This window comes from Gadus chalcogrammus, chromosome 1, assembly GCF_026213295.1.
Source record: "Gadus chalcogrammus isolate NIFS_2021 chromosome 1, NIFS_Gcha_1.0, whole genome shotgun sequence".
Classification (NCBI taxonomy): Eukaryota; Metazoa; Chordata; class Actinopteri; order Gadiformes; family Gadidae; genus Gadus; species Gadus chalcogrammus.
In genome coordinates, this window is record NC_079412.1 from 2,242,983 (window position 1) to 2,256,701 (window position 13,719).

Genomic DNA, 13,719 nt, shown 5'->3' on the forward strand with positions numbered 1-13,719 from the left:
GGAGGGAGGAAGAAGGGGCGAGGGAGAGAGGGAGGGAGGGAGGGTGGGAGGAAGGGACGAGGGAGGGTGAGGAAAGATGTTCAAATCCTTCATCCACGACCACAAATTAGTTAACAAGTGGTTACAATACCCCATTGGGTTCTTAATTTCGGCCCAGCAGTTCGGGGGAGGCGTTAGTACCACATAGCGATTTCCATTTTCTTTGGTTTCTTAGGTCCAGGCGTATCGCATGCGATGGGCGTGGCTCGGCTCTCTAAAGGACAAAGGGAAGACCGCCACCTACGGGCCTTCAGAGATCTCTACCAGCCCCTTGTGGTCTCCTATCTAGAATGGACCAGGACCAGTCCTGCTTAGCTTTCACAGAAATCAGCCGCGCAAGGAAGCTAGCCACCGTGAAGCTAAGCTAAAGACGGAGGTGATGGAGGAGAGACTCACGGGTGACACAAAGAAAAGACAGAGCCGACGAAGGTGACGGAGGAGAGACTCACGTAGTCCACCTGAAGCTCCTCCTCTCCGTCCTCCCCCCGCAGCTTCCTCACACACATCTGGATGAACTCCTGGAAGGAGGTGTTCATGTAGACGTCCTCGTTCTGCAGATGGCAGCCCGCTGCACGGAGCTTCACCTCCTCCACCAGCCTAGGAGCCGAGTTCAAGGTTGAATTTATTAAACATTATATATTTCGATTATTGTGGAGACATAAAGTTAAATGGACTAAGTGGAAGAATCTGAAATGCCTCTTCATTACTGAGTTGTGGCTGGTAAATTAACTGAGCCAGCTCAAGCTTGTGCATTGAACGAGAGCTGTGGAGCGCTCTGTGGGGGGGGGGACAGTCCTAAACTAATGCTTCTGATAACCATAACTAAACGTGAGCTAGCTAATTAAATAAAATCATCCCACTGGCGGTTCTAAGCAAATCAAAGGTCGGAGAAGGTCTTATTTCTTAAGTACAACCGGTTCCTATACTGGCGATAATTGCTTATTGTGGGACGCTGCCAACTGTTGGATGATGATCTCAGCCAACACATCAGTGTTTGGGTTGTAGTTCCCTTTAGGATAGGAGGGACACTAGAGGAGCAGACGTGATCAGCCCCAGGGGAGGACGGCTGTCTGCGTTAGCTTCTCACGCCTGATCACAGATACACACAACCTCTCTGGAAGGTTAGCATGGCCTCTCGGTGAGTTCCAGGCTCAACGCGACCGCACCCTCCCTGCCCTCCCACGGTAACCTGACAACATCCATGGACGCCGCCCCGGACTTGAAGAAGTCCGTGGAGTCCTGGATCTCAGCCACGTTGGTCAGGATGCTCTGCCACACAGCCTGCCGATAAGAAAAATATAGCATTATGTAGCATTGTTCTCATAAAGTGTTACTTATTTTACAAATTACTTTATTTGCACATGCAACACCAGAAGCTGAAGAAATACTAATTTCTTAAATACATTTTCTGGTCATAATGACACAAACTGTCTAAACCTAACAAACTGTATGTATGTCCGTCGGTCTGTATGCACATGCGTACGTATTTACGTACACACGTCTGAACTGCACTACATTTACGCTGTTGAAATGAAGAGTACATCTCTAATCAGGCCAATGCCCTAACATTCTCACAGTTTGAACATGTTCACATCTCCAAACAAATCTTTTCAAATACGGCTCTGTTGTATATCAGGGCACACTGCGGACCCCTCTGACGACCAGGAGGAGACGACAGTGGCCTACCCTCATCTGCAGCGCGAAGGCCCGCTCCTCCACAGTGAGCTCCACAGCAGCGCTGCTCCCTGAGCTGAAGTACTGCCCCGCCGGGATCATCTTCCCCTCCGCCATCTGAAGGTTCTTCACCAGCAGCTGCAGGGAGAGAGGAGAGACAGACATGAGCCCCCTTACCCAGAAAACTCACAGAACATCTCCTGCTTGGTGTGAGTTGGAACAGGGCTTGTAATTCTTTGAAATCTGCACTGGCAATTTGACCAGATGCCGGTGTGGCTGTGTTGTGAAGGAAATCAGTAACATTGCCGGGAGTGGTTCATCACTGGCCCCAATATGACCCCCCCAATACTGGCACCCAATACCTTTCATAGCAAAGGCCCAAACCTTTCAAAGCGGAGTCAATGTGTACAGTAGTAGCTATGGAAACAGATTGATCACACGTCAAATGGGTGTGTGCTTGAGTGTGTGTGCATGAGTGCACAATACGTGTGCATATGCGTTGTGTGTGTGACTTACAGCCTTCCCATCGTTGCCAAAGAGCATCAGGCCTGCCTTGGTGACGATGCCCGGGCGACTGGCCCCCTCTATCTCCAGAGGCTGTCCCTTGGGCAACGCACCGCTGGCCACCAGAGAGGAACCGAAGAACGTTACTCTCTAGTGGCAGGAGAACCAAAGAGTTAGCTTTTGTTTCCAATGAGACTTCCTTCTATGTCATTTGTCCTAACAATTGAATAAATTGACTATTCACGCTTTAAACAATTAGTCAATTGGATGGGGCATACCATCTAGTGAGGGTTAGGGTTAGGTTTATATGGAACAAAACATCTGGTGAGAACGCTGCTCTCCCCACCTGTCCGTCCACCGTGGCCCAGGCCCCAGGGACCTTGTCATTTCCTCTGATCCAGTTATGGACCGCCTCAGCCGGCTGGTTCCAGTCGATCTAATACAAGACAAACCAGTGTCAAGTGGTCAGTCAGCCATCAGTCTTATTCAATGGGAACTTGAAAGTCAAACAAATGGCAGCGTTGCCTGCCCGTATTATTCTCAACGTAAGATACAAGATACATCATGTTTATTGTCATATACACAATGGAAACATAGTTTGCACCGGGCAATGAAATTCTTAATTTGCAAGTTCCCTTCACAAAAAATGTACTTAAAATCAAGTAAATCTGTACAAAGAGCAGAATTAAGTTAAAACAACAACAGTTAAATATAAGGTGCTGTTTAGCATGTGCATTGTTTGCATACAGCACAAGGCACTGAAAGAAATTGAAATATAAGAAGTTTGAATATATACATTGGATATTGAATATTATTCTTCGATAGTACATAATGCAAATGTAGTTCACAGTTGAAAATAAATATAGTTCACAGTATTGAATATAGTGCAAATACAAAGTTGTCATCAGTGTTTGATAGAGTCATTCAGCAGCCTGTGGATAAAAACTGTTTTTAAGTCTGGTTGTTCTGGCTTTCACGCTCCTATAGCGTCTGCCAGATGGTAGCAGTGTGAACAGTGTGTGCTGGGGGTGTGTAGTGTCCTTGGTGATGCTGTGTGCCCTCTTTGTGACCCGAGTGTTGTAAATGTATCTATGATGTGTAAATGTAAATGAGTGTCACCTACAAAGCTCTCCACAATCTAGCCCCCAGTTACCTCTGCGACCTCCTCCAAGAATACACTCCCTCCCCTCCCTCCGCTCAACCTCTGCTAGACTACTATGTATCCCCACATCACGACTCACTACAATGGGTGCCCGGTCATTCAGCTGTTCAGCACCCAGGCTCTGGAACTCCCTCCCCCCACACATAAAACAGTCAGAGACCATTACAACCTTCAAGTCACAACTCAAAACTCACCTGTTCAAACTCGCACACAACGTCTAACTGATCACTGTTTTGATTGTTTGTTGGTTTTGTTTTGTCTTGTTTTTGTTTTATTTATTTTTTATTTTTTATGTTTATTTATTTTTTTATTTTTGCCACAATGTCTTGTTTTTTTTTAAACGATTTATGATGACCATATGCTCTGTAAGGTGACCTTGGGTGTCTTGAAAGGCGCCTCTAAATTAAATGTATTATTATTATTATTAAATATCCTGAAGTGATGGGAAGGCTGCTCCACAGATGTATTGTGCAGTTTTAATCCTACGTTGGAGAGCCTTCCTTTCCTGTACAGTTCCCAAACCACACTGTGATGGAGTTGGGCAGGAGGCTCTCCACTGTACACCTGTAGAAGTTGCTGAGGAGTTTGGTGGACAGTCCAAATTTCCTCAGCTTTCTTAAGAAGTACAGCTGCTGCTGAGACTTCTTGGCAATGTGCTGGGTGTTGTGAGACCAGGAGAGGTCCTCGCTGATGTGGGTGCCGAGGAATTGAAAAGGTTTTCACCCACTCTACCTGAGTCTCGACGATGTGCAATGGACTGTGCTGGTCTCTCCTCTTCCTCGGGTCGATAATCAACTCCTTAGTCTTCTCAGTGTTTAAGGAGAGATTATTTGTGTGGCACCAGGACACCAGCTGAGGCACCTCCTCCCTGTAGTCTGTCTCCACCCTCCCTGTAGTCAGTCCGATGACTGTTGTGTCATCCGCAAACTTGATGATGGTGGTGTTGCGCTGGGTGGAGGCACAGTCGTAGGTGAAGAGGGTGTACAGCAGAGGACTCAGCACACAGCCCTGGGGGGTCCCTGTGCTCACCGTCCTTGTGCCTGATGTCCGGGTACCAACTCTGACTGTCTGGGGTCTGTCTGTGAGGAAATCCAGAACCCAGCTGCAGAGGGAAGGTGTTAGTCCGAGGATGAGGAGCTTCTCAGCCATTCCGGTTGTGAGGACTGTGTTGAATGCTGAGCTGTAGCCGATAAACAGCATTCGAACACACGTGTCCTTGTTCTCTAGATGTGTGAGAGCTGTGTGGATGGCGGTGTTACTGCGTCGTCAGTGGACCGGTTCTGACGGTATTAAAATTGTAGGGGGTCCAGGGTGTCCGGGATGGTCTTTTTAATGTGGGACATGATTATCCTCTCAAAACACTGAGTGTGATGGGGCGGTAGTTAGTCATTTAAGCAGGTTATGGTGGGGCCTTCTTAGGGAGGGGCACAATGGTGGTGGTCTTGAAGCAGGTGGGAACAGAAGATTGTGAGAGGGACAGATTGTAAATATCTGTTAGCACCTCAGCCAGCTCCGTTGAACGGACCCTCAGTGCACGGCCCGGGATGTTGACAGGGCCTGCTGTTTTCCGGGGGTTCGTTCTCCTCAGCGCCCTGCACACCTCAGCTGATGTCACCGGTTGGTAGAATCCCTCTGTTGGTGTTGAGGTCTTCGAAGCGAGTGTAGAACTCATTCAGGTCATCTGGCAGTTTGCTTTGGCTGGTTGTGACCCCCCTGCTCCGCTGCTGGTAGTCTGTGATGTGTTGCAGGCCCTGCCACATGCGCCGTGGATCCGCGGTGGTGTAGTATCCCTCCAGCTTCACTCTGTCCCGTCTCTTGGCTTCTCTGATGGATCTACGTAGGTCATATCTGGCCTTTTTGTAGCCTTCAGTGTCACCAGAGGCAAATGCAGTGGAGCGGGCACGCAGCATGGACCGTACATCACAGTTAATCCAGGGTTTTTGGTTTGGGTATGTTTTGCAGAACTTGGTGGGGACAATGTTGTCTATGCATGTGCTGATGTAGCAAGTTATAGCATGTAGCATATTCCTAAGTCCACAGTACAGTCCTCTCTCACAGCAGCAGTCTTAAACACATCCCAGTCAGTACTGTTAAAGCAGTCCTGCAGCACAGGATCAGTCTCTTCGTTCCATACTTTAACAGTTTTAATTACTGGAGGGGCCTGTTTGAGGAGCTGCCTGTAAGATGGGTAGAGGAACACAGAGATGTGGTCGGACTGTCCGAAGTGGGGGCGGGGGGCAGCCTTGTAGGCGCCCTTCACGTTGCTGTAGACGTGGTCCAGAATGTTGTTTTCCCTCGTCGGGAAGCTCACGTGCTGGTGGTACTTGGGGAGGACAGTCCGAAGGTTGCAGTGGTTAAAATCCCCTGCCACAACAAACACAGTGTACGGGTATGTAGTCACGTGTTTGCTGATGGTGTCTTGCAGTAGTCCGAGCGCTGCAGTCCGGTCCGCCCGCGGCGGGATGTAAACAGCCAGAATAAACACGGCACTGAAGTCCCTCGGTATATAAAATGGTCTGCACTGAACAATGTTTCTCCACCACCTGAAAGTCCGAAAACCTTACGTTTATGTAAACACAGACGCCGCCGCCTTTGTTCTTCCCCGAAGCCGACGTGCGTTCTCAGCGGGAAGAAGCTCTGTGCTGTATCTCGAACACCAGCCATACAGCTACATTGTATTCTCTGCACACAAGGGTGCAGATTTCATTCAAACTTAGGGGGGAGTCCTAGCCGGGGGGATCACAAACATGGAATTTTATGAAAGTATTTTTTGGAGAGGGCATCCATAATATCACCAACGTGTATCAAATGATCTTTGGTTTGTTGGTTTTGCTTTAAACATGACTTATATGATCGTGACCATAATAGTCTAGGCAAGGTGTGTGTGGATGTGTGGAGCTTTGTCTGGCCGGGCAGTGGTTGAATGCAAAGAACTGAAAAACTAAAGATAAGCTTCTCAAGGGTTCATGATTCATGATGTGTGTCTATCTAATTTTAACGCTGTATTGGCGTTTTCACTCCTCCAGTGTTGGGTTACCTGCGAGTTGTCCTTCTTTTGGATGCACTCGTAGGTGGCGCCCTCTGTGGGCTGGGTGATCCTCGGAGCCTTCCCTTCCGCTATCAGACGGACCGCATCCACCTGCCAGCGGGACACACTGCCCTGTTACGGCTCAGCGACTAGGTCGTAGCGGCGCAAAATAATTCTGGGGGGGGGGCTGAATTTCTTTTTAGCAGGTGTTCATACTTTTTGACCCATATTTGTAGAGAAAAACGAGTTCAATGAGCCCCGGCTTATAGGCCACATTTACATTTCATTTACATTTCTGGCATTTAGCAGACGCTTTTATCCAAAGCGACTTACAATAAGTAGGCTACATTTGTGAAACAATATATCGCTGTCGATACAGTAAAGATGTTCTATGAACATCACTCACATCACTAGGTTAACCCATTGCCTGTATGCAACAAAGAGAGCTAGGATAAGATGCTACACAACTAAGGTACTATAACTAATTAAGACATACAATAAGTGTGTAAGAGGGATGGGAGGGGGCGACTATGCAGGGTCTAGGTGAACTCTGAATAAGTGAGCTTTTGTGGAAGCTGGTGAGCGAGACTACATGATTACCATGCACTTTACTAAATGTTGCCTTTTACAACAATGCAAGCACAACTAGAACGATCTGCCTGTTGTGTAAAATATAGATATACATATTATACTATTATTTTTAATGTAGCGTCCGAGGTGAATGGGGGTTCTGGGAGGGGGGCTTAGAGGGGGCTCAGCCTAAGCCCCCGCTAGCCCCCCCATGCTGCCGCTTCAATGCTGCGTAGCACAAAGTTACTCTGGTCCAACTGAAATGGTTCTTTGTTCTCATGCAGAGGTGAGCTGTACCGTATTCCTAGCGCTTTGGTGGGGGGGGGGGGGGGGGGGGGGGGGGGGGGGGGGGTACTGCAGAATCATCCAGTCTTTCCATGTGAACCTTGTATTTAAAATGTTTCATTAGTAAAAGGAATTGTTTCTACATTTAGAGAAACAGGAGGCGTGTCCTGCCTGGTTTGATGAGGACATCATTGATTTTGTTTCTGTGCACAACGTTTGGACTTTGGTGCTCAGTGTTTTTTTGCACAGAGGTTTTTTTAACTAAAACTATAATAATACAATATAACACAGACACATAAAGACATGAAAGCAGAACAGAGTGCTATACCAACGTCACTATCAAGAGAGGAGTGTTCCAGGTCTGGGTACCATGGTTTTTAAATGGTTTAGGAACAGTTAAGGGTATTTGTCGAGGACGTAGAGTGGGGTTGCAGTGAGTCCAGAGGATACAAGTCAGAGCAGTCTCAAACCTTTCTGACTGGATGTTTGTGTTAGACAGACTTTATTCTTAACGAAAAGATCCAACACCAAAAGCCATGTCAAATATATAAAATATAAAATAACTTGGATAACACTCAATTCATAATGTTATGTATGCAATGGATAGTTGCATTGTTATTCCCATGCCTTCGGGGCGCTATACAGCACCTGTATCGTAGGTATAACTTGTAACATTATTCTGGTGCGAGTAAATCCGACTTAAAATGGATATCAACGTCTCGACCTGCATTCTTGTGTCACTCCATTATGAATTAGTTATCCTTATATTATTTAAAGAACATTAAACATACTCCATAGTCCGTGATGACTAACGGACTAGATCAGATCATGTTTTCTGAGTTCAGGACTCTAATGGCGCATTTCAACCGGTGCGGGTCGGTTCAGTCTGCAAAGGTGAGGCACGGGTCGCGTTTCCACCCCCCCCCCCCCAAAAGGGGCCCTGACCCAGACTGAGCCGTATTGAGCCGTACTCGTGACGCAGTACTCCTCCGTTGGGGTACTGAGACGTCTGAAAGGATGCCGGCAAGTTCGAGCTACACACGCCATCCGTTAATTGGTCGACAGAATCGCACTTCCGTGCGACAGGGGGATAATAACAAACAAACACATTATCCGCGAGGTATTTCTGGACAACGGCGAAATCTTCGTTTATTGAAGAAAATGTCGCGCAAAAAATGTTGGTTGGTCTTTGTTCATTTTGTGCGTTCTTCTTCTTCCTTGGATATATTAGCAGGCTGTAGCAGGCTCTGGTCTACACTGTGTGGGGCTGCTACGAGGTCAAGATGTTTACGTAGCTGCCGCGGCTATTGCCATACGGCTTAAACCCCACCCTACCATGAGAGTACTGTCGGCGGGTGGAAACGCGAGCCGTAACTGAGCTGGGCTATATGCAGCCCCCTCACTACTGGGCTGAGGCGTTCTGGGTCCGAAGCGTACCCGCCGGTGGAAAAGTGCCATATGGCTCAGCAGCAGCAGAAGAAGAACCAACAGGCTGATCTCCATCAGCAGACTCACAGTGCCCTTCACCCCCTCAGGGAACAGGAACCTCTTGTAGATGGTGCTGACGGTGTCGTTGGCCTCTACATCACACTCCCTCTGGAGCAGGATTGGTCCGGTGTCCAGTCCATCGTCAGCCCAGAACACGGTGAACCCTCCCTTCTTGTCCCCATGGATCAGGGTCCTGGAGGGGGGGGCGGACAGCAGACATGTGACCGTTACCATGACATCCAACCACCATGTGACACAGTTTAGACCCCACCACTCACCAGTTGATGGCGGAGGCCCCCCGGTGGCGTGGCAGCAGCGAGGGGTGGTAGATGATGGAGCCGTGCTGGGGGTGGTCGATAACCTCCATGGGGATGAACTGGGAGCAGAAGGGCAGCACGTTGAGCTCGGCGCCCGTGGCCTTGTACTGGGCCACCACCTCAGGCAGCGCCTGGCCCTTCAGGCGCCAGCGGGGAAACTTGAAGACCGCCACGTTGTCCCGCTCTGCCTCGACGGCTGTGGGAGGGGAGGAATCACAGGGTTAAGAGGCAAGGGGACATCATGTAGACACATTACAGGGTTACTATATGAACAACCTCTTGGGTCTCATGCTGAATAAAAGGCATCTGACTTCAGATCAGACAGGTAAAAACAAAGAGATAAAATCACCACGAGACAAAAGCTGCCATAGAATAGATAGATAAGCCATTTTCCCACATGCCCTCTGTCTTTTCTCCGCATTTGTATATCAGGAGGTTCGACTGTGATGGTCATTCACACCAGATACCCGATATGCGGACATCTGTGTCGCTCAGACATCAGTCGAATCAACGGGGGTTTAGGGGGGCGGGCGGGCGGGCTTGCAAGGAGCGGCATATGACGTAGGGTCGAGGTTCGCAAGAGGCGGGATAAGGACGGCCGCTGTCACTCTAGTTTGTTTTGGTTTGACCGCAGACAGCACGGCGGCAAAATGGGCAGAACTCATCACGATCATCTTAAATGTTGCTGCTATTTATTTGCTTAATTTCACGTATAACAAACACTGGGACAAATATAGTTCATTTCTGTGTTTAAGAGAAAAACAGGGAGTGGAAGGAGGGGAACATATAATGTTCAGCTTTTCTTTTATAATAATAAAAAAAAGCTGATCTCATGTATGGTAATTTATTGTAATTTTAGGGTTACGATAAGACCTATCATTTAGCGTTCACCACGAATGACTCTGAAATGCAGCGCCAACAATTCAATAACATTCAGTGAACAAAAGGCAAAAGGGTGCCACTCAATGACAAATGCAGACGAAATGTCATCAACACGCCGACTCAAATTGTGTGAAATTCCGACATTCTACCGCTCAAGCACATATAAAAAGGTAATTAACATTTCCTCCGGCTAAAATACTACCTCAGGGGTAGTATTTTTTCAGGATGCTTCCAGGATACCAATGTCAGGATATGTAGTTCACATACACAGCCAGTCGGGAGAATAGCGGGCTAAGCAGGACTTGCATGTATGTGTGAAAGCAGCTAAATAGATACATAGAGAGAACAACAACCTTCCGGTGGTCGATTTGAGGGATTTTTCTCTAAAATGATGGGTTACAAAGGACGTTGCTGCGATGGGAGCCAGGGTCTGAGCAGGGCTGAGTGACATGATTGCTGTAGGACTACCTCGGCCTGGCCTTACTAGAAACACAGAGGTGGTACTTTGTGTAAGATTTCAATGAAGTCGCACTGCAGTACCAGTGCTGAAGAAAAGAACACAAGCACTAATCTGGAAGATGGATCCGCAGAAAAGGAATAAAATAACATCCGGAGTCAATGACCTGATTCAGTCTGTCGTAAGTAGCAGGAAGGTTTTGATGTAATGTGTGTTTAAACATTGACACAGGGTGGTCCTTATCAGAAGCAAAGGCACCAAGCGTTGTTAAAAAATATAAACATGTTTCATGCATCCAGTTTCCCTTCTGTGTAGCGCCTCCTAGTGTCATACCATGAAATATACAGACATCCGAAATATTTACCTTACCGTGATCATTTTCCGTGATTGATCTGCCATACCCAGCCATGGTTAATACACAACATATAAAGATATTTATTGGATTAATGATGAGAGCAGAACTGACCGTCGTCTTTAATGATTGAGGGTAACAAGGCTGTAGACCTGGAGTCAACTTTGGGGGGGACCAAATCTCAACTAGTAATTCATGTTATTCTACAAATAAAAAAATACACAGATGGTTTCGGACTGGGAGCGTTTGGGTTGTCAGCCAGGCACTTTAGCCAACAACGCCACAATATAGCTTGCCATCACAATGCAATGCGTGAGTAACGGAGGTCTACCTTACAGCAAATGTGAAGGCGGGACAACAATTCTAGGTGGTTATTTAAATCCATCATACATTGGCTAATTTACAGTATATCAAATACACTGCACCACTGTCCCAAGAATTATTGTAATTTTGGCCTTGGTATGATTAGATTTGCTAATGATTATTTCGGACGGAGGTGTTTTTTTTGGATGGCGGTGTGAATGTCAAAGGAAAAAAAAATATATATATAATAATATTGGGGGGGGGGGGGAGACATTTAAACGCAGCTGAATATTGGAATTACAGCCTTGGAGTAATAACTATTGAGAAACAATAAACACAAGGTTGTGAGCCCATTGATAAACAGTGTTGCTGTTTGACTTATACAACCGAAAGGGTCAGGTTTGTAAGGTTGACCCAGTCTGAAATAATAAACAGCCTATAAATAGTTTGACTGAAGCCTGGCCCAACACTTTGCCACATGTCAACCTTCATGCATGCGAGTGTTTTAAATCAGGTCTAATTATAGGCCCTATTATAGTTCCCATTGTTAAAACTGGAGATAAAACTCAGAAGCTAACATTGTATTGCGGCCTCTCTTTTATGATGAAGACATTACAAAGGACTGCTGCTTTGACAACAAGCATTTTGTTTTACAGAAGACTTATCTTGGGGGTCTGTTGGTCAGTTGCTGATAAAGTTATGGTCTCAGTTCAGCTCCTTCATTCATTCACCAAATAAACCATAACAACGTAGAGAACAGCAATACAAAGTGACCAATGTTTCACGTGTATGGCATTGGTGTGAGCTCTTTAATCTTGACGGTTTAATGAAGGTAATTCCATGTGTGGTTTATGATGCCCCATGGGAAGTGCGATAACCCCATGCTAGGCTGTTTATCAGGTTCACTGCCTCTTCTTAACCCTGCTTCCTGAAGAGTTTCTCCACTGTTTATCAGGGCTTACTGCCTCTTTTAAACCATGTTCTTTGAGAGTTCCCCTGTAGCTCTCCTCACCCAGTGGGTCGGCCTTGCCGTCCTTGTCCGGGATTGTGAAGACGCCGACGATTGTGTGGCCATCCTTCCTCAGCTCCTTGTAGACCTCCTGACCAAAAAGGCTCTGGCCAATCACAGCAATCCTCATGTTGGAATTAAAGTCCTGAAGAAAATAATGAATTAATGAATTATTGTTACTCAGCGGATGTCTACTAATTATTTCGTTCATTATTAATTTCTCAATGAATGATAAGGAATAGCAATAAACTCGACCCCCGCAGCCAGCCGCAGCAAATCACGCAGCACAGCTCAGTCATGCCTACTGTTCGACCAATCAGGTCTCTGAGCCGCTGCAGCCACTGACAGGTGCATAGTGCATGCTGTACATGTTTAATACCTTTATGTTTAACCTAGATAGATAAAGTGGTAATTATTGTCCCAAAAGTGTTGCTTAAGGTGTGCATGCCGTCCAGCCTGACTTCGCTAGACCAATTCACAAATTAAAAGAGTCGTCAGATCCGTGTGGTTCTCAGTCTGTACTACAATTTATCTACAATAATTGATCATTATCACAGCTGAAACAAACAAACTACTCAAAGTGATTTAAAGTCTACCGTGTTTTCAAAGTCCATCGACGTCGATAATAGCGATGGCTTTAACGTCGTCCTCATGGATCAAACCAACGAGTGGGTGTTCATGATGCAAGTTATAAAGTTAAACTAACTACGTGGAAAAGAAGCATTGTGCCCATAACAACCATAGTGATCTCACCCCTGCAGCGCTGAACAGATTTGAATCCGCGTCTCAGCCCCCCGATGTCCCGGTGTCAACGGCTGCTCTGTTTTCCGGTAACCGAGTAAGAAGGAGCTGCACCCCTGACAGTCAATTCGCTGCATAACCTAACAAGAGGTCATGGGTTCATGGGACGGAGGGGAGGGTCCGGGAGTGAATCAGCCTATCACTGGCAATTTAACAGGATCACTAAATTACAAGCACCAAATCAAAGGCTGCAATTTTTCAATTTCAATTGTGTTTATTATAGGACAGCCCTATTTAAAAGGGCACCATTTGTCATAAGCAGATTTCACTGCAATTCCCAGGATTACAGTGGTCTTGCAAAAACGATGATTATGCATTTGTTGTGCAAACGATTTCTGTGCTGATCACAATCCACACACATCTGATTTAGGCTTAAACCTCTTTGCTGAAATCTTTAATCTTATCTTAATTTTAAATAACATCATGGAAGGTCAGATTATCAGAATTGTTATCCTATGTATTCAACAAAAACGTAATTGTAGCACTTCATCATTACATCAATATTGATTGGAATATACCATCCAAAACAGAAAAAAAAAAAATCTAAAAAACAAGAGGCCGACATCAAACACACACACACACACACACACACACACACACACACACACACACACACACACACACACACACACACACACACACACACACACACACACACACACACACACACACACACACACAACCGCGGTGACCTTGGGAACTGAAGTCTTGTTGACGTCCCCATAGGACACAGGGACTCTCTGTACCTTAGCTAACACACGTTGTTCAGGTTGAGCTCTAAAGGGGAGTTAATACTTTACATTGGCTGTGGAGCCCAGGTCCCATTTAGAGCTCATCTAACCATAGTT

The 13,719-nt window shown here is 46.5% G+C and overlaps 1 protein-coding gene across 3 annotated transcripts in view; it reads right to left on the reverse strand.

Moving 5' to 3' along the window:
* The window catches only part of aldh1l1 (aldehyde dehydrogenase 1 family, member L1), a 35,311-nt gene extending 22,355 nt beyond the window's left edge, over positions 1-12,956 (reverse strand). The window contains exons 1-10 of one of the 3 annotated variants that reach the window (XM_056604838.1): positions 12,824-12,956; positions 12,074-12,215; positions 9,029-9,263; positions 8,778-8,943; positions 6,417-6,518; positions 2,564-2,653; positions 2,230-2,367; positions 1,726-1,851; positions 1,229-1,320; positions 489-636 (exon numbers count right to left, since the gene is read on the reverse strand). In XM_056604838.1, the coding sequence (XP_056460813.1) occupies positions 489-636; positions 1,229-1,320; positions 1,726-1,851; positions 2,230-2,367; positions 2,564-2,653; positions 6,417-6,518; positions 8,778-8,943; positions 9,029-9,263; positions 12,074-12,200 (1,224 nt within the window). In that variant the 5' untranslated portion in view covers positions 12,201-12,215; positions 12,824-12,956. The other 2 variants (XM_056604830.1, XM_056604847.1) reach the window with 2 other exon arrangements.
* Between the last annotated feature and the right edge of the window lie 763 nt (positions 12,957-13,719).